The sequence below is a fragment of the Urocampus carinirostris genome, chromosome 17, assembly GCF_059441175.1.
Source record: "Urocampus carinirostris isolate Australia breed hairy pipefish chromosome 17, RoL_Ucar_1.0, whole genome shotgun sequence".
Classification (NCBI taxonomy): domain Eukaryota; kingdom Metazoa; phylum Chordata; class Actinopteri; order Syngnathiformes; family Syngnathidae; genus Urocampus; species Urocampus carinirostris.
Genome location: NC_142365.1, coordinates 26,709,207 through 26,728,340, shown reverse-complemented (window position 1 = coordinate 26,728,340; position 19,134 = coordinate 26,709,207). Strand labels below are relative to the sequence as shown.

General features: G+C 41.0%; 1 protein-coding gene across 2 annotated transcripts in view; it reads right to left on the bottom strand.

Annotated features, from left to right (window-relative positions):
• lig3 (ligase III, DNA, ATP-dependent) overlaps positions 1–19,134 on the bottom strand; it is a 26,430-nt gene extending 7,296 nt beyond the window's left edge. The window contains exons 1-16 of one of the 2 annotated variants that reach the window (XM_088320716.1): positions 19,044–19,134; positions 17,981–18,466; positions 13,871–14,008; positions 13,430–13,645; positions 13,197–13,348; positions 12,745–12,911; positions 12,598–12,675; positions 12,360–12,528; positions 8,552–8,707; positions 8,092–8,223; positions 7,935–8,014; positions 5,633–5,720; positions 5,479–5,556; positions 5,274–5,397; positions 686–828; positions 536–610 (exon numbers count right to left, since the gene is read on the bottom strand). In XM_088320716.1, coding sequence (XP_088176842.1) covers positions 536–610; positions 686–828; positions 5,274–5,397; positions 5,479–5,556; positions 5,633–5,720; positions 7,935–8,014; positions 8,092–8,223; positions 8,552–8,707; positions 12,360–12,528; positions 12,598–12,675; positions 12,745–12,911; positions 13,197–13,348; positions 13,430–13,645; positions 13,871–14,008; positions 17,981–18,446 — 2,262 coding nt within the window. In that variant the 5' untranslated portion in view covers positions 18,447–18,466; positions 19,044–19,134. The remainder of the gene's footprint in view (positions 1–535; positions 611–685; positions 829–5,273; positions 5,398–5,478; positions 5,557–5,632; positions 5,721–7,934; positions 8,015–8,091; positions 8,224–8,551; positions 8,708–12,359; positions 12,529–12,597; positions 12,676–12,744; positions 12,912–13,196; positions 13,349–13,429; positions 13,646–13,870; positions 14,009–17,980; positions 18,467–19,043) is intronic. The other variant, XM_088320717.1, reaches the window with a different exon arrangement.

Below are 19,134 nucleotides of genomic sequence, written 5' to 3'. Positions count from 1 at the left end.
CATAACAGAATTCGTTTTGGATCAATTACATCAGTTGGAAGACTTGAATACACAGGAAGACAAAACATTCCCATGATTGCCTTGCTAGCTTATAAGCTCACAAAAAAGTTCACTCTTTACAACTTGCAATCACATAAGTCAGGGGTTTCAAAATCAAATGGACAGAGAGCCAAATAAGAATGGAATGCTCTTCCTTCTAAAATTTTATCTGCAACCTCAGTGGAAGTTTTTAAATCTAGGCTTAAAACACACTTATATTCAATGGCTTAAGAGCTGTCAATTGGACATTATGTTATTACCTAAAGTACATTTGATGTTGATGATGTCCGTGTATTGTCTACAACGCTTTAAGACTTCTTGTGATTAAGGACTATACAAATAAACATGACTTGACTTTTGCTTTCCTTTCTTTTTTTCCCCCTTTTTATGAGACACCCAGATTTTATCTTGACCTGCTTTGTAGCCAGATATTTAGATTGGTATTGTTTTTTTTTTTTTTTTAAGCAAGCTAATACGTTTTTTGAATACATCTCACCTCAGGGCTGCGGATGAGGAAATCTGGGTAGTAGTTCTTGACAATTTTCAGCCACCCGGGGATTTTGCTTGGATCCTATGAGAAATGTGCACAAAGATGAATGATATTGGATGACGTCCCAGAACACCCTAGCAGCAGTTTGACACAAACCTTACTGATCTTGACGACATCCAATTCTTTCTGGAGGCGGGCCAACATGGCGTCATCGTAGCCGCCGGAGCACTTGGTGACCGTGCACCACTTCTTGGAGTCCGGGTCGTAGCAGCCCATCAGGAAGCTGGACATAATGCCACCTACCTCACACACACGGGCACTTTTTGTCAAATTATCATTCAACTGCACTCACACCAATGACGTCTTTTACACCAATAATCAACATATTTGAAGACAAAGAACTAGATAGATAGATGGATAGATACTTTATTCATCCCCGTAGGAAAATTCACACTTCCAACAGTATCCTTGTGTTGAAAATAAAACAATAATAAAGTAAAAGGAATATAATACATAAATACCCAATGTAACGTGTTGATATAGAGTATTTAAATAGTGCTACATAAAAAACACACTGTAATAAAAATAGGGTAATATGCAATGAGGGGGTGTGGTTTAATGTGGGCTTTTACACGCCCGGGTGGAGTTACAGAGCCTCATGGCATGGGGAAGAAATGATCTCAGTCTGTCCGTGGAACAGGACTGTGACAGCAGTCGGTCGCTGAAGCTGCTCTTCCGTTTGGAGGTGATGCTGTGTAGTGGATGTGATGAATTGTCCATGATTGACCGCAGTTTTTCAGTGCCCGTCTCTCAACTACTGTTGTCAGGCTGTCCAGCTCTGTGCCCACGACAGAGCTCGCTTTCTTCACCAATTTATTAAGGCAAGAGGCATCTTTCTTCTTGGCGCTGCCTCCCCAACACGCTGCCGCATAGAAGAGGGGGCTTGCCTCAACAGTTTCATAGAACATTTGTAGGAGCTTTTTGCAGATGTTGAAGGACGCCAGCCTTTTGAGGAAGTACAGTCGGCTTTGACCTTTCCTGTATAGAGCTTCTGTGTTGGCAGTCCAGTCCAGTTTATTGTCCAGCTGCACACCCAGGTATTTGTAGGCCTGGACAAATTTTACACATTCTCTTTTGATAGTTTCAGGAACCAGGTGAGTTCTAGTTTTCCTGAAGTCCACCACCATCTCCCTGGTCTTGGTGGTGTTCAGGTGCAGGTGGTTAGCGTCGCTCCATTGGACAAAGTCCTGAATAAATTTCCTGTACTCCTCCTCCTCCTGCCCACTTCTGATACATCCTACGATAGCAGTGTCATCAGCAAACTTCTGCACATGGCAGGACTTGAGTTGTACTGTAAGTCCGACGTATACAGGGTGAATAGGAAAGGAGAGAGCACGGTCCCCCTGTGGCAATCCCGTGCAGCTGACCACAATGTTCAATGTACAGCCCCCTGCCTGGCAGGTAGTCCGTAATCCATGCTACAAGGTGTGAGCTTACTCCCATCTCTGTCAGTTTACCACTAAGTAGCAGAGGCTGTATGGTGTTGAAGGCACTGGAGAAGTCCAAAAATGTAATCCTCACAGCACCCTTGCCCCTGTCCAGGGGAGAGGGATCGGTGTAGCATGTAGACTACAGGATCCTCCACTCCCACCTTCTCCTGGTAGGCAAATTGCAGAGGGTCGATGGCGTGGCGGACCTGCGGCCTCATGGTTTTCATCACATGTGATGTCAGGGCGACCGGCCTGAATTCGTTGAGTTCCTCAGGTCTTGATTTCTTTGGGACTGGGATGATGCAGGATGTTTTCCACAGCTAGGGGACCCTTCCTCTCTTCCAGGCTCAGGTTGAAGATGCGCTGTAGAGGGTCTGCCAGCTCCAAAGCACAGGCCTTCAGCAGTCGGTACTCCATCTGGACCAGCTGCCTTGCTGGGTCGCAGCCTCCTCAGCTCTCCACACACCTGGGCTGCAGGTATCTTATGTGGGGGGATATCCTCCTCCATGCTGTTGTCCAGAGGGGGAGGGACAGCTGCAGTGCTCTGGGGTTAGGACGCGTTGGGGTGGTCAAACCTGTTAAAAAAGTTGTTTAACTGGTTAACCCTCCCCACATCTACGTCCACAGCCACACCTCGCTTGGTGCTGCAGCCGGTGATGGTCTTCATCCCTTCCCACACCACCCAACTAGCACAATTGGGCATTTGCAAAAATTCCAAATATTGAAAATAACTTCAGAACAGATAAAAATAATTTTCAGATTTTTCGTGGTAGCATTTAAGAATGTCCAAAATGGTCCTTACCAGGTGTTAGCAAATTGAAAAAACAACAACACATCAAACCTGCTGTTACTACAAATTTCCAGCAGATTAAACTAATGCGCTCTAAATAACCAAGGAGCAATCAACATTTTCAACACGAAACTGAGCACTCCAATTTTTTTCCCCCCCAATTGTCATTGTTTTCATATAAAATAAGTATTTTGCAATTTGCTTGAAACTGGTGTAGTAAGCTATAGAAGATTCGTACTACTCGTACTAACTGATACATTAGGAAGAAAATGTAAATGGTCTGCGTTTATATAGCGCTTTTCAAGTCAATGAAGACCACCCAAAGCGCTTTACAATGTGCTTCACACTTACCCATTCACACACACACTCACACAAAAATAGGGAGTCAGCCATGCAAGGCACCTACCTGCTTATTGGGGGCATGTGATAGCATAATGTAATTTGTAATTAATAGATTGGGGAGGGGGAGATATTATACCAATGCTAAAAAATTTGACCAGCAATGACCGCATTACACGCAGGGGAGTTTCTTAGATTCAGTTCCTTCACATATTTAACCCCTTAACATCACTGTCTAATTCGCCTAATATCCAAAAGCAAGACACACCCAAAGTAAATTCATCCATCCATTATCTGCACCACTTATCCTCAGTAGGGTCGCGGGGGTGCTGGAGCCCATCCCAGCTATCTTCGGGCAGTGGGAAGGGGACACCCCGAACTGGTTGCCAGCCAGTCGCAGGGCACAGAGACAGAACTCACTCACTCATTCACACCAAGGTACAATTTGGACCAGCCAATTAACCTGAAATGCATGTTTTTGGAATGTGGGAGGAAACCGGAGTGCCCAGACGAAACCCACGCAAGCACGGGGAGAACATGCAAACTCCACACAGGTAGCTGAGACGGGCTGCAGCACCCCCGCGACCCTACTAAGGATAAGCGGTGCAGATAATGGATGGATGGATGGTTAGAATGGACTCATTCAACCACTAAAACATCGACCTCGTGTCATTACTGTATATTTTTATTACCAGGTTGTCATTTTTAGAAAGAGGGTTAAAATAAGCAGTTTTCACACACAAAAAATACAACTAAAACATCTGCTTTTTGTTATTACTATGTTATTACCAAGTTATTAAAATGTAAAGTTGTAATTATTAGGTTAAAATAGGCTCAAGCACTAAGACATATGCTTTTTGTTAATACCATATTATTACTACGTTATAGGTTGTAATTGTTAGAGATAGGGTTAAAATAGGCTAACTCAACCGCCAGTTAGTAATCAAATTCCCCCCCAAAAAATTATCACAGTCTATGTGTTACTCAGGTGTTATTGGGGATCACCTGCTGCTTGCCCTTGTAATACATAAATAATGTTCAAGCTCGAGAGCAATTTGTATCACAGGGGGCACACAAGGCTAGCCTCATGCTGCTTCACCCGCTTGCTCATAAACGTCTTTGCTAATAGAGTGACTAGTGACGAGCGTTAACGTTTCACTAAAGCCGTCAGAGGAAAAATGAAGGAGGGCCTCCTGGCGGGAGCCAAACCACTCTGTGGCATTTGCGCTAATGAACTGCACACTAGCAATGGGTTGTTTCAGAACAAAACGGCTCTATAAGCCGAATCCCCATCAATTAGGATCCGGCTCCCTTCGAAATGCACTCTCTCTCTATGCCTCTTTATATCTCCTCTTCTTTCTCTTGTGCTGTCTTCCTCTCTATGACTTTTTCTATGTTTCTTTTTCATTCACATTCCATTTATATTTCTTTCTTTCTCTCTTACTTGCTCTCTTAGTATTTCTCACTCCCTCTCTCTCACTGTCCTTTTCTCTTCCCTTCTCTCTCATTTTTTCTTTCCCATTTTGTTTGTTTCTTGCTCTGTATCCCTTTCTCTTTCTTTCTCTTTTGCTATCTTTCTCACTTTCTTTCACCATCTCTTTCTCCTTTTCCTTAATTTTCTCTCCCTTTCCATTTTTCTCCTTTTTTTTCTTGCTCCCTCTCTGTCACTCTTTCACTTAACCTTTTTCTATCATTCTTCATTTCTCTAACCCTTTCTTTCTCTCCATCTTTCTCCCTTTTTCCTTTCTCTTTCCATTTCTCTCACTGATTTTATCTTTTTCTCTCTGTCTCTCTTTGCTCTGTTTCGCAGTTTCTCTTTATGTCTCTCAATTTCTTGAAGGCGCTTGTTACAATATGATTGGCATCCTCTTTGTGTTGTTTTGCCAAGTTTTAACAATTTGAAAGTTTATATCAGATAAATCTTCACTGTATATTGAAACAATAAAGGCTATTATAATAGTGACATAATACATTTTTGTAAAGAATTAGAATATTAGAAAAACAAAATAACAAAATCTAAAGACGAGTTAGGGAAGCGAAAATGCTGGTTGTTAGTGAGCCAAGCTGAGAGAGCTGGTTCTCTAATCAAAGACTGAATTCCCCTGACTAATGCACAAAAACGCACCGTTGGAACCTTTCCCGTAGAAAGCGCCCAGCACCACCAAGTCGGCCGTATCGGCCATGGCACCCTCATTCAAGTAATCCTTCTTCACCTTTAGCCAGTGTCGCTTGCCAGGCTCGTACGAACCCTGTTGGATGACAAGCACACAAAGTCATTGTCTGGGAATGTCTTCCTTTTTTGTGAACATGACGAAAAATGAGAGTCTGACCTTGATGTCCTTTAGCACCAAGCCTTCCAAACCCTCCCGGATGACACGTGTGATCATGTCTGCCAAATCTCCGGCACGCTAGCGCACATGCATATTGGCAAAAAACAGTATTTAGCGGCCGGGTTGAGCACAGAAGCGTCCATGGTGTTCTTACCGTTACGTGCTTCATTTCAGAGAAGAGAATGCGGTTGGGGACCTCAACCATGTTGTCGTGCAGAAATTTCCGACGCTCGGACAATGGCCTGTAGATCACAAAGCCAAAATCAGGGTTTGTACACGTTCGTAATATTTAAAGGGAATATTCAGTAATATTTAGTGCCTCCTAGTGGCACAAAAATTTTATTTGAATACTGGGCAAAATGCATGTACTATTATACCCATGTTAATTTTTTTTCTTTAAGTGTTACTGCCCATAGTATACATTTTTGATTTAGGGCAGATTATTTTGCTCATTCATTTATTTATTTTTAATCTATATACCGTATTTTCCGCACTGTAGGGCGCACCGGGTTATAGGGCGCACCCCCAAAAAATAGTTTTTGGTCCTATATCTTCCATACATAAGGCGCTACAATGGGAACGTCGACAAAACAGTCAGATAGTTCAGTCAAACTTATTACCCCCTTAAAATTCTGAAAGCTTGCAAAGTAGAAAATACGTGTCGTGGACACGTGCGGATGCGGTGTCCGTACGATGTCACTCAAATGCATCGTTCCAAATAACATTTGGAAGGTTAAAGTCTTGGGATTCAAGAAATGCCAACCATTCCTTAGTTTCTATTTTCTTTTTTGTTCGCAACTTTACTGTGCATATGACAATAAACACTTGGAATTGAGTTTAATTTTAAAAAAGACCCATCACAGAAACATCTAGATCACTCTGAAACAAGATACTGGGAAAATATATAGCCGGAGTAGCTCACCGAAGTCGTTGCGTTCAATATTAATGTGCAACCATGGTCCTCTTATATCCGTGAGTGTAGTAAATCCAGGAGAGTAAAATATTTACTAATACAGAATGGTAAAACATGTTTCCTCTATGCTGTAGACAACTAAACATGCTATTCACATTCATCTTTTTCGGCCAATTGCAGGCTTTGTTTTGCCCCTTTAGCCTATGCGAGCCTGTAAATGATAAAAAGGATCCGCCCCCTTTACCTCCGAATAACTTTAGCCAATAGTGATCGATTCAAATGATGATTGACACATCTTTTTCGGCCAATTGTAGGCTTGTTTCGCCACTTTTGGATATGCGAGCCTGTAAATGATAAAAAGGATCCGCCCCCTTTACCTCCGAATAACTTTAGCCAATAGTGATCGATTCAACTGATGATTGACACATCTTTTTCGGCCAATTGCAGGGTTTGTTTTGCCCTTTTAGCCTATGCAAGCCTGTAAATGATAAAAATGATCCGCCCCCCTTACCTCCGAATAACTTTAGCCAACAGTGATCGATTCAAATGATGATTGACACATTGGTTAGCCAATGAAACGCCGGTATATAAATCCCAGCATACACCGCGGACTACTTCGCGTTCGGGGGAAAATCTAGTCGGCGGCTACTTGCATTAGTTGCAAGACTTTGCGACTTAATATTGATCCGATTATAAGGCGCACGGTCAGCTTTTGAAAAAAATTAAGACTTTTAGGTGTGCCTTATAGTGCGGAAAATACGGTACAGTGGTACCTCAACAGATTTAATTTTTTCTGCGAGTAGCTTCGTAACCTGGAAACTTCCTAAGTTGTGACAAATTATGAATGTAGATGCGCCAATCCATTTCAAGCCCAGCAAGAGTATGGTATGATTTTTTTATAAATCAGAAAGGAGCATCAGAACATGAAACAAATACATAGTGAAATTACATTACCACACAAACATAAAACGATAGGCATATAACATAAAAAAAACAAAGAAAGGAAGTAATCAAAATATTAGTTCACCTTTTTGCCTCGCATTTCTTAAACTGATCCAATGACATCTGCTTTTGCCAATTTGTCTGAAATACGTGAGGCAGACGTACCAATAGCCCTGGTGATTATTTTCTATGAATTTCGGAATTTCATGGAATTTTGCTAAAATGTCTTTAATTTGGGCTGATTGAATGATGGCTGCATCATACCAAAAACCCCCCTCTTCCCAGTCTGTGAACTCAGAACTGTGACGGTGACACGAAGAGCATGCTGGGAGAGGCAGATTTTAAGCAATATCCAGTTTATTTACGTTTGGGGAAACTCTTATAGCAGCAAGAAGGAATAAATGATTTTCTTCAGGAAAAAAAAAATCAAACAAGAAAATTATCGTATCAAAATTTTAGTAGGTGACGCATTCATGATGTCCATAATGCTCCTTTAAAATTAATTTGCTGTCAAACTAACCGAAATGTGTTCTTTTTTTCAAAGAATGAGGGGAAAAAAATCAATAGGTGAATTTAAATAACTTTTCCCAATAGTACTTACCGCTCCATGAGACTGTCTCCATTAAAGTAAATGCAATCAAAGACAAACAGGCAGACGTTTGCATCTTGAAAGGCCGCTTTCTGAGGACCAAAAGAACACACTTGGCGAAATTAGCTCATGATTGCCACCCCGCCAACAAAACACTTCAACTTCTAACCTTGTGCACACCAAGCGTGCCGAAGGGAAGGGGCTTGCTAGTGTTGGTGTCAATGAGCAGCACCTCGGCGTCCAAAATCATACTATGGCCGCCGGGGAACGCCTGAGGGATGTAGTCTTTGAAGTGGGCCACCTAAAAAAAAAAAAAGACAATAATGACATAAGTGCAGATTTGACACTATTAAAAGGCATGGTTGAATAGAAAATCTGAAAAAGAGCCAACATTTGCCCCTCAATTTTTGTTTAAAAACATGGAACATTTGAAGTCACATAGCACCCTCTAGTGGCAAGCTTTTCAAAGGTAGTAGCCTGCAGTGTTTGCTACCACATGCTGAGAGAACAAATGTTTCCTGAAGCCTTGTGGGAATTGCCCCACAGTGAGGGTGCTAATCATACAAAAGCTCATACAAATCCCTATTTGTGTCTTTGCATGTGTGTACGCGTGTGCGATGGCAACTGACTTTGTGCGGCAAGACGGGTTTGAGGCTGCGGCTGAAGTAGCTGAAGCTGTCGCCGCTTTTGTGCACCTGCACACGCTCGCCGTCGTACTTGATTTCCGAGTACATGCCATTGGGACACTTTTTCATTGCGTATTCGATGGACTTGCAAGCCTCGGCCTGCAGGGGGGAACAACGACACAAAAATAATGCCTCAACAATACTATTGGGGTGCTTTATGAATTGCACTAGCATATTGGAGAATATGTTCAAATATAAAGATTAAGCTTCACAAATAAAACTAGTCCCATTGAATGAAAACGGACGGGCAAAAAGCAGTGTTGGGCATCCTTCTTAAAGCCCAAATGTAGTTGCAACATCTCCAAGTGATACTGAATGAAACACATTAGGAGAGGCGTTTTAGTTGGAGAACTAGACAACTTTTGAAAAAAAAAAATTCATACAAGGATGCTGGGACAATGACTTGAGAAAGTAACTGTGCAGAGTAAATAGATAGATACTTTATTCATCCCCGTAGGGAAATTCACACTTCCAGCAGTCTACCCTGTTGTTTATTAACAGATCAACATGATGCCCTAGGGGTGCTTGTAGCGGAGTGGATGACATCACACGCTAGTCCAAAAGTTCGACATCCCTGCGGCAGATGGAAATCTTTTTCTTTGTGTCCAGGGATACACCACCTCGTGTAAGCGAGCCCGTCTCCTCTCCGATTCCCATAGGCTTTTGTGTCTCTGTATAGCGGCGGTGTCAATAAATTATGTGTTCTATTTCAAACGGCCTGGTTCATTGATTCAATTTCCTTGGGATTAGTAATTCATATCAGAACTCAAAGAACTTAAAGTAAAAATGTAATTTAATTTTTGTATCAGTGTAGGAAATTCTAGCGTCCTTCAGAGAAAAAAAACATTTATGGTGGAGCACGAGCAACACCTAGAGGCAAATTTATTTACCTATTAGAGTAAAGAATAATTCGTTTTAATCCTAACGATTTTCAAAATTGAAAATGGAAAAATCCCTACAACTTCAATGAGAACTAAAGACAAAACCCACCGAATTTTGCAGAACTACAACTACTTCCCTGAACTGCAAAAAGGAGAGAAAAAACACTTAAGCATAGAGTATATTGTTTTGTTTTTTTTTTGCTTATTCAATTAACCTTCTTGTCATTCATTTGAAATTTGAAGTGTATCAAAATGTGACAGATTTAGGTTGATTCTAAAACCCTATCAATGAGCATAAATGTCAATTTTGCGCCTCATAATGGGTTATCAACCAAAATTAGAGTTTCTGTGCAGCCCTTTGAGACTTTTTGTGATATACAGGTCAAGACATGACTTGACATAAGTGGTGTAAGACACTTTTATGAAAATAAAAACACTGTAGTTTTTAATAATAACCAAAAACAAACGTACTATGTCATATAATTTTTTAAAGAATTGTGTGTTTAGAAATTCGTAATCATATTAAACAACCTGAGACGCAATTTGAAGAAACCGACATGATTGGCCGCCATCTTACTATCCATAGATTGTGGATACCACTCAATGAGCTAATATCAAAGATGAACAACTTTTCATTTTGAGATTGCGGTTTGTCACCGATTCTGTTCTCAACATATACTAACAAAATTACAGGAAACAGTCTAGAGCACGAGTCTCCAATTTACTGGGGGGGCTCTGAAGTTAAGACCTGAGGGAGTTTGGGCCATAAAGGCATTTCCGCAATAAAATGTCAGATAAAAATATTCTACTGTTCTCAAAGATCTTTCACACAAATAAAATTTAAAAATCAAAACAAGAAAATTATGTTAAGAAGTAATAAAGAAAAACCAACTGTAGTAAAGAAAATAAAGCAAATAACAAAGACTTAAATTAAATATGTGAGTGGAAAAATCGAATTAACGAACTTTGCTTTCAAGGCAGCACCTAACCCAAAGTTATAAGCAAGGAGTATCCACTGTCCTTTAAGCTTCAGTTCAACAGCGGTAACAAGCTCTTTCCACACCCCAGAAGCTCCTCGTTCCGCTTCTTAATTTAGGTAAAATATTTTGCGATTAGATTGCAAGAAATCATTAATCAAATCTGATATTTTGTTGAAACTGATAGGAAGTAGCTAGCCAATTATGTTCCAAGGCAAACATACATGGATCTTAAAACATTTGAATTTTGAGCCCTGCCTAACTAATCAGCAAGAAGGTACCATATATCTATCTTGCCCAGGCTGCACAAACATTAATTTTATATTAGGCAGGGAGGTCACAAATATCATCTCGGGCTGCAAATGGCGCGTGGGCCGCAAGTTTGAGACCCGTGGTCTAGAACAGCGTTTCTCAACTGGTCGGTAGGGCCCTTTTTTTAGTGGCTTGCGGGCCTTTGTCTTAGCAGAGTAAAGCTAAAAAGAAAAAGACAGAGGGCTGATTACACTCTTTAACAGTAGATGGCAATTTTCTTCAACCTGTTCAGTTAATCGGCGTGTTTGAGAGGGACCACATGTCATTATATTGGGATTTTGTTGGTTTTATTTCCTTTTCCTGCCCAGAAAGTTACTGATAAAAGGGAAGGCAAAAATGAAAAACAGTAACAACCTCAATCAAGTCAAAGAAGGAAATGATTGCAAAATACGAAAATTGTGTATGTCTGCCGTTGAAGCGTGGCTACATGATGCAATAAATGGTTAAAAAATGTTATATATTTAGCTTTTAACAGTATATTAATCTTTAGTTACTAATCAATTAAATAATTATCAATGTTCAGGTACACACTTTTAAATTCCTAATTAGACTGGCTACAGAAGCTGCTCTACTTACGAACGAGACAGGTTCCGGACGATCGTTCGTAAGTTGAATTTGTTCGTAAGTTGCTTAAGTCCTATATTTTGTATGTTTAAGGTTTAAATAAATATGTTTAAGGCTTGTATAAGTAACCTGTATCATTTTGTACTAAAAATAAAAATATATTAAAATAACATGCTCTATAAAGATAAATAAAGTTAACTTTAACTTACTTTTGGAAGATGGGCTTCAAGAGTTAGGCTACCTCCCCCTCAAGGTAAAAAAGTGGCCGATATTAAGCGTTCCAACCATTTCCTCGACCGCATCAAGCTTTCTTATTCCACTTTAATTTCAAAAGAAACAGCTCGCCTCTTCTTTACACTTAACACTTACCATATTGAATGGATGCACGAGATATTAAAGTGTAAAAATGTCAAAGTTCTTAGCGCGCTGGAAACACAGTATAGAATGTTTACACACGAACTAGGAAGAGGAAGCGGAGATTTTTTTACTTCCGGGTGGATGCTGGGTGACCTCTCACAGTGCTACATGCCAGTAGCGGTGGAAAGAAACACCACAGTACTGTCAAATACTTGGAAAAAGGTTAACACAATACAAAATCTTACAACAATGCCCGATTATTTTTCTACATTCCGGAAAAAATGTTTGCATATACCATTTTTGGCGAGTCGTAAGTCCAGGAGCGTCTGTATTTTAGGCAGTTTCAGGGAGTCGCTTACATCCTATCAAGGCTAATATGCAAGCATTAAGGTGCTTGAAGTAGTTTTAGTTTTGCAGGTCATTTTATTTTTGGGAAAAAAGATATATTGTACTATCCGATTTAAACTGCAAAATCCTTTCATTAGATAAATCTAAGAAGTCAATTTTTTTTCTTGTGTTGGTCGCAGCTTGTCATTAGGTTGGAATGGTGGGTCCTGAAGTCAGACTGTTTAAGAACCACTGGTCTAGAGTATAACACTTGGCAGTAAAAAAAAAACAGAGTCTGTGCACCAATTGGAGACCGACTTGCAATAGACTCACCAGCATAGGCTGAACAGGCGTCATGAGTGAAGCCTCCACAGTGAGCAGCTTCCTGGGCCCTGAGCCTCCAGCTGCTTCTTGTTGGTTCCTCAGTACACGCTGGATCACATCGCCCAGGTTGCGGGAGGCCTTGAAGGCGTCGTAAGCGTTAGGGTCTACTGCGTCCAGTCTGCCAACACAAAAACACCCCTGAGAAAAAGCCAACCAATCAAAGACTTGAAAATGTTCAGCCACTTACACGTGCTTGGCCCCAGCGTTCATCTTTAGGTCGTGCTTGACAAGGCGAATAATTCCTTTCAGGTCATTGCTGGTGCACCTAAAGACCATAAAACTCAATTGTGACACGGACTTATCCAAGCAGCGTTAAGCCACTCTGCCGGATTACTTTTTGGCGATGGCCTCCAGCTCGAACTGTTGATCATCCTCCTTGGTGAGAAGAGCCAGGCGTGTGAGGGAGGCATCCACTTCCTGGATGGTCAGCAAACTCTTCGCTGACGGCGGAAAGCTCTTGCTCTCCTCAAAGAACATGCGAACAGTCTCTGAAACGTCACCCTGTTTTGTCAAAAGAAGTTTTTCAAAATTCAAAGAAGAAAACCCTTGAAAGAGATTTAATCTTAGTGAAGGAAAACAAAACACTTCAATAAACGTTTATAATAAATTCTTACATTCCTGAATTATAATTCAATTGTAAGCCTCCGAGAAGACGCCCAACACTCCAGCTTAAGCACACTTTTATGCCGTTATGCTGTGCCAGAATGTTTTTTTCTACCACGTGGCCCACAGAGCTCAAATTATTTTGACACCCCTGCTTTAGCAGATTAGGATCAGTCAACAGACCTTCTCCAAATCTCGAACCATGTCATCCTGGTTGCATCGAAAAATGCGGCTGAAGAGTTTGACAATCTGCTTGTCGTTGAGGTTGTAAACGCTCTTCACCACGCCAGGCAGCAGCAGCTTTACGGTCAGGTACAAATCCCCATGGAATTTATCTAAGTTTGAGAAAATAAAACATTTTCACTGCCACCATCTTGTGACACATTTTTTGTTTTGTTTTCCAGTATGGGTTTAACCTCCGCCGGTGCCTTTGCGCAGGAACTTCTCAATGATCTGCGTCTTACTGTTGTAGCTGTTGTTTTCGGCCACAGTGGCACATAGCTTGCGGAACTCTCGAAACAAGCAGTCCTTGTGGAGTGGGTCACACAGTTGCGTGGACAGAGTGCTGCCCTGGCTGGCCTGAGCGGGAGATGGCGAGGACGAGGACGACGAGGACGATCCTGCCTTGGCCGCTGGGTGGAAGCACGAGACAAATTCTAAGTGCTAACTGCCAGGCAAACACATTTTATAAGCAGGATATACTGCTAAAAAATTTTCACATGATGTGCTGTCTGGAAAATAAAGAAAAATTATGTTGGCTCCAACGTTTAAAAATATCATTAAAAGGCTTGAGCATAGATTCTGCTAAGGATATGATTGTGATGGCATTGTTGAGTTGCAGTGGGCATTGTACCTACCAGTAAAGCCAGAGAACTTGCGCGGTGCGTTGAGCGATGCCCCAAGAACAGCAGAGGGAGGAGACGTCAGCTTGGCCGCTGCGCTGCCTTTGGCCGGCGTCTTTTTCTGAGGACTAGCTTTCACTTTGGACATCAGGTCTGAAAACACGGTGTATAGACATGATGTTTATTTTTCAGGGCTTTTTAAAGCCTTTTTTATTTAATCATCTTATACTTAAGAAACAAAGTACATTTAATGACCTTTTTAGAAGCAAATTTTTATCGAAGTATACATACAAGTATTTGGGTAACTGATAGGGATCATAAATGCAGGATTAGAGGTGCATGTAATGTTAGGGAGGAGTTCCTAGATATAAGTGCCAACATGCAGTATTTTCTTACCGATTTTTCTTCGATTTTTTTAGGATTAATATGTTCCAAAATCTCGCGACCCTACTGAGGATAAGCGGTGCAGCTAATGAGATGAGATGAGAGATGTTCCAAAATCACCCATATGAAGTACTGTATTTTCCGCACTATAAGGCGCACCGGGTTATAGGGCGCACCCCGGAAAAATAGTTTTTGGTCCTATTTTTGACATATATAAGACGCACCGGATTATAAGGCGCTACAATGGAAACGTCGACAAAACAGTCAGATAGTTCAGTCAAACTTATTACCCCCTTAACATTCCGAAAGCTTGCAAAGACGCAAATACGTGTCGAGAACACGTGCGAATGCGGTGTCCGTACGATGTCACTCAAATGCATCGTTCCATCATTCGGAAGGTTAAAGTCTTGGGATTCAAGAAATGCCAACAATTCCTTAGTTTCTATTTTCTTTTTCGCTCGCAACTTTACTGTATATATGACAATAAACACTTGGAATTGAGTTTAATTTAAAAATAGACACTCCATTCCATCCATTATCTGCACCGCTTATCACAGAAACATCGAGTTCAGTCTGAAACAAGATACAGGGATAATATATATAGCCAGAGTAGCTCACCGAAGTCGTCGTGTTCATAATAATGTGCAGCCGTGGTCCTCTTATATCCGTGAGTTTAGTAAATCCAGGAGAATAAAATATTTACAAATACAAAATAGTAAAAAAATGCTTTCTGTATGCCGTCAGCCATGTGCTATACGCATTCATCTTTTTCGGCCAATTGCAGGCTTTGTTTTGCCGTTTAAGCCAATGCCAGCCTGTAAATGATAAAAAGGATCCGCCCCTTGACCTCCGAATAACTTTAGCCAATAGTGATCGATTCAACTGATGATTGACACGTCTTTTTTGGCCAATTGCAGGCTTTGTTTTGCCGTTCAAGCCAATGCCAGCCTGTAAATGATAAAAAGGATCCTACCCTTGACCTCCGAATAACTTTAGCCAATAGTGATCCATTCAAATGATGATTGACACATTGGTTAGCCAATGAAACTTCCGTAAATAAATCCCAGCATACACCGCGGACTACTTGGCGTTCGGGGGAAAATCTAGTCGGCGGCTGCAAGTTAGTTGCAAGAATTAATATTGATCCATAAATAAGGCGCACTGTACTATAAGGCGCATGGTCAGCTTTTGAAAAAAATAAAGGCTTTTAGGTGCGCCTTATAGTGCGGAAAATACGGTAATAGGAACCACAAGTGTGTGTGATTACATATAAAAGTAGTTCTGAAAAAAATAGCATATTGTGATAAAGTTAATTATTTTCTGTAACGTGCTCATAAACATTAGACTTTCAAATGTTTTAGATTAATTACACACAACTTAAGTAGTTCAAGCCTTATATTGTTTTGATATTGACGATTTGGGCAAAAATAGTAAGGAAAAAAACAAAAATCCCTATCTCAAATAATTAGCACATTTCATCCAACCAATAAAAGTACTTTTTAAATAAAAAAGGAAACCTTTAAATAATCATGTTCAGTAATGCAATCACTGCTTACAGAAATTACTACTTCAATGCAGGGTGGCATGGAGGCAATTAGCCTGTGGTGTTATGGAGATAGTGGCCCAGGATGCTTTATAGCTACCATAAGATCATCCACAGTGTTGGGTCTGGTTTCTCTTGACTTTCTCTACACATTATCCCACTGTTTCTCTGAGGAGTTGAGTTCAGGAGAGTTTGCACCAGCACAGTCACACCATGGTCAGTAATTTACCAGAGGTTTTGGCACTGTGAGCAGGTGCCAGGTCATGCTGAAAAATAAAATCTTCATCTCCATGAAGCTTTTCAACAGATGGAAGCATGAAGTGCTACGATATCTCCTGATAGCAAGCTGCATTGACCCTGCCATTGATAACACCCAGTACACCAACACCAGCAGCTGACATGGAGCCCCAGACCACTGACTGCTGGTACTTGAAACTGGACTTTAAACATTTTGTCATTTCCTTCTCCCCAGTCTTCCTCAAGACTGTCACCTTGATTTCAGAAAGACATGCAAAATGTACTTTTATCCCAAAAAAGTACTTCGCTCCATTGAGCAACAGTCCAGTGTTACTTCTCTATCTCTTCGGTCACCCGTTTCTGCCACTGTTTTGGGTTCAAAAGTGGCTTGACCTGGGGAATGCGGCACCTGTAGCCCGTTTCCTGCACATGCCTGTGCACTGTGGCTCCGGATGCTTCTACTCCAGACTCAGTCAACTGCTTCCCCAGGTCCCCCAATGTCTGGAATCGGACGTTCTCCACAATTTTCCACAGGATCCAGTCACCTCTTCTGGTTGTGCAGCATTTTCTGCCACTTTTTTCTTCCAACAGACTTCCCTCTGAGGTGCCTTGATACAGCACTCAGGAAACAGCCTATTCACTCAGAGATTTATTTTTGTTTCTTACCCTCTTGCTTGAGGGTGTCAATGGTGGCCAGCAGTCAGATCAGCAGTCTTACCCATGATTGTGGTTCTGAGTAATGAAACAGGCTGGGAGTTTTTAACAGCCTCAGGAATTATTTGCACATGTGTAAAGTTAACTTGTTGATTTGGTCAGTAGCGATTTCTGAGCACCTTTTCATTATGTGTGAATTTTTTAAGATAGGAATTTGGGGGTTTCGTGAGCTGTATGCCAAAATCATTAATATTAAAACGATAAAAGACCCAAAATATTTTAGTTGGTGTGCAATGAATCTAATATATGACTTTAATTTTTTTCATTACACTTTGGAAAATACACTTCATCACATTATATTTTTCTTTATATATATATATATATATATATATATATATCTCATCTCATGTCATTAGCTGTACCGCTTATCCTTATTAGGGTCGCGGGGGGGCTGGAGACCATCCCAGCCATCTCCGGGCAGTGGGCAGGGGACATACATATACATATATACACACACACACACACATATATACACACACACACATATATATATATATATATATATATATATATATATATATATATATACAAACACACACACACACACACACACACACACACTATGGTGTAAAGTAAGGACTCGGTTTACTTGAGCGCATGCGGAGTTTCCCTCATCTGGGATATTTAATATGCCGCAAAACCTGTGTATTGGTTGAATTTTTCTGTCCCTGTGGCAAAAACGCTACAGTACATTAATAATGGATGCAACAGTTAAATCCATCCTTATGTAGTTGTAAGCCTATGCTTCTTGCAGGTCACACAGTATAACTCATATAAAGACAAGAGGCAACAAACAAGCACTTTACATTGTTGATATTTGTGAGTAACCTGAAGGAAATCACGATTTATTTAATGTCAAAAGTCATATGTAGAAAACGTCTATGTAATGACACTTGTGCAGGGGCGCCTGGTCAGATCAGTTATTCGTATGTAAATAATTCATTGAGTTTCAATCAGCGTTCAGAAAAGAGAAGGCGGTTTTCTTATTGGTTTGCATGTAAGGACACTCTTAAAGGGATTCCATAATTTTGCAAAAATCTGCACAAGTAATAAAACTAAAGTCAACTATGCACAGAGGACGCAAAAGTCAAACCGGGATACGGCAATGGGATACTGTAGATGTATTTAGTGTTAACGTAAGGGGTCTCCAATATTTCAAAACTTTCCAGCTGGATCTTGTCAGATAGAAGTATTTATTCTGGGCTTCACACTATTGAGATTTTAGGCCAATCTCCATTCAGATTTACCTGAGACATGTTTATTGATGAGCTCCTTGTCCTCATCCTGCAGCTCCTCCCAACCCTCCAGGTCAGTGATGTCTTCTATCTTTTTTGTAGTGGCGCGGGCACGCTCCAGCTTCTCAAACATACACTTGACGTGGTACCACTCCTTCATCTCGCCGGCTGACTCGCTGAAGGGGTTGGGCACCACCTTGCCAATGCGAGTCATACCCTTGGCAATCTTGTCCTTGCACTTTTTGCACCCTGCCGTGCCGCGTTTGGCGTACTCGACCAGAAACCGCTGCTCCGCCATGGCGGCGTCAGGCGCGTGCCAGGTGGGCAGCGGGACTCTGTGAGGCTCGAGACGGCGGCAGGAGGATTCGGGAGGTGGAACTAAGGGAAGCGGGGATGACACGCAAGCTCGGGTGAACTGGGGGACGAGGCACTTGAAGCTGATGGTCTTCTTGACGAGGAAAACAAGACACCTCTGCATCAACACTTGTGATTTACAATCTGTGCAAAAGATGGACACTTCAACGATTTGTCAATGTATTACTTTGTCAAATTATAATCATACTCAGCGGATGAACATTCATAACAATGATTGTTTGGAATTTTTGAGAACATTTGGCTGGTTTGGAGCTTTAGTACTCCGATTTGGCTAACCTTATTTGCTCATAGGGTTTTGTATTTAATTCACTTTTCATAAATAAATGAATTCTGTGTTTTTTCCACATGCATTTCATACATGGATTAGACAGAAATAACTAACTAGTAAACACATCAACCGAAAGCAGATCAACACAAAGCCCATTTTTGTATAGGTGGTTTAAGTTAAAATACTGCCTGATAGTAAGTGATACCTAAATAAGCAAATCGAATTATATTCAATTAAAATCTGCATACTGTTTTAATAATGAGCCTTATGCAGTTTAGCTACTAGGCTAGCTTAGTCGGCTATCTTTAGCCACGCCGACACTGCGCTCAAAACGCTACTGTACTCGATAAAGTTGGTCGTTTCCTTTACACCAAACATTGTTGTAAACAAAATCAACAAAACAACAGGCAGTGAGTGTGACAATAAAGATACCTTGTATGTTCTTGGCAAACGGTAAGAGAGAAGTTTAAATGAAGGCTCAGTGGCATTGTTGTAGCCACCTGCGTAGTCAAATGTGATGTGG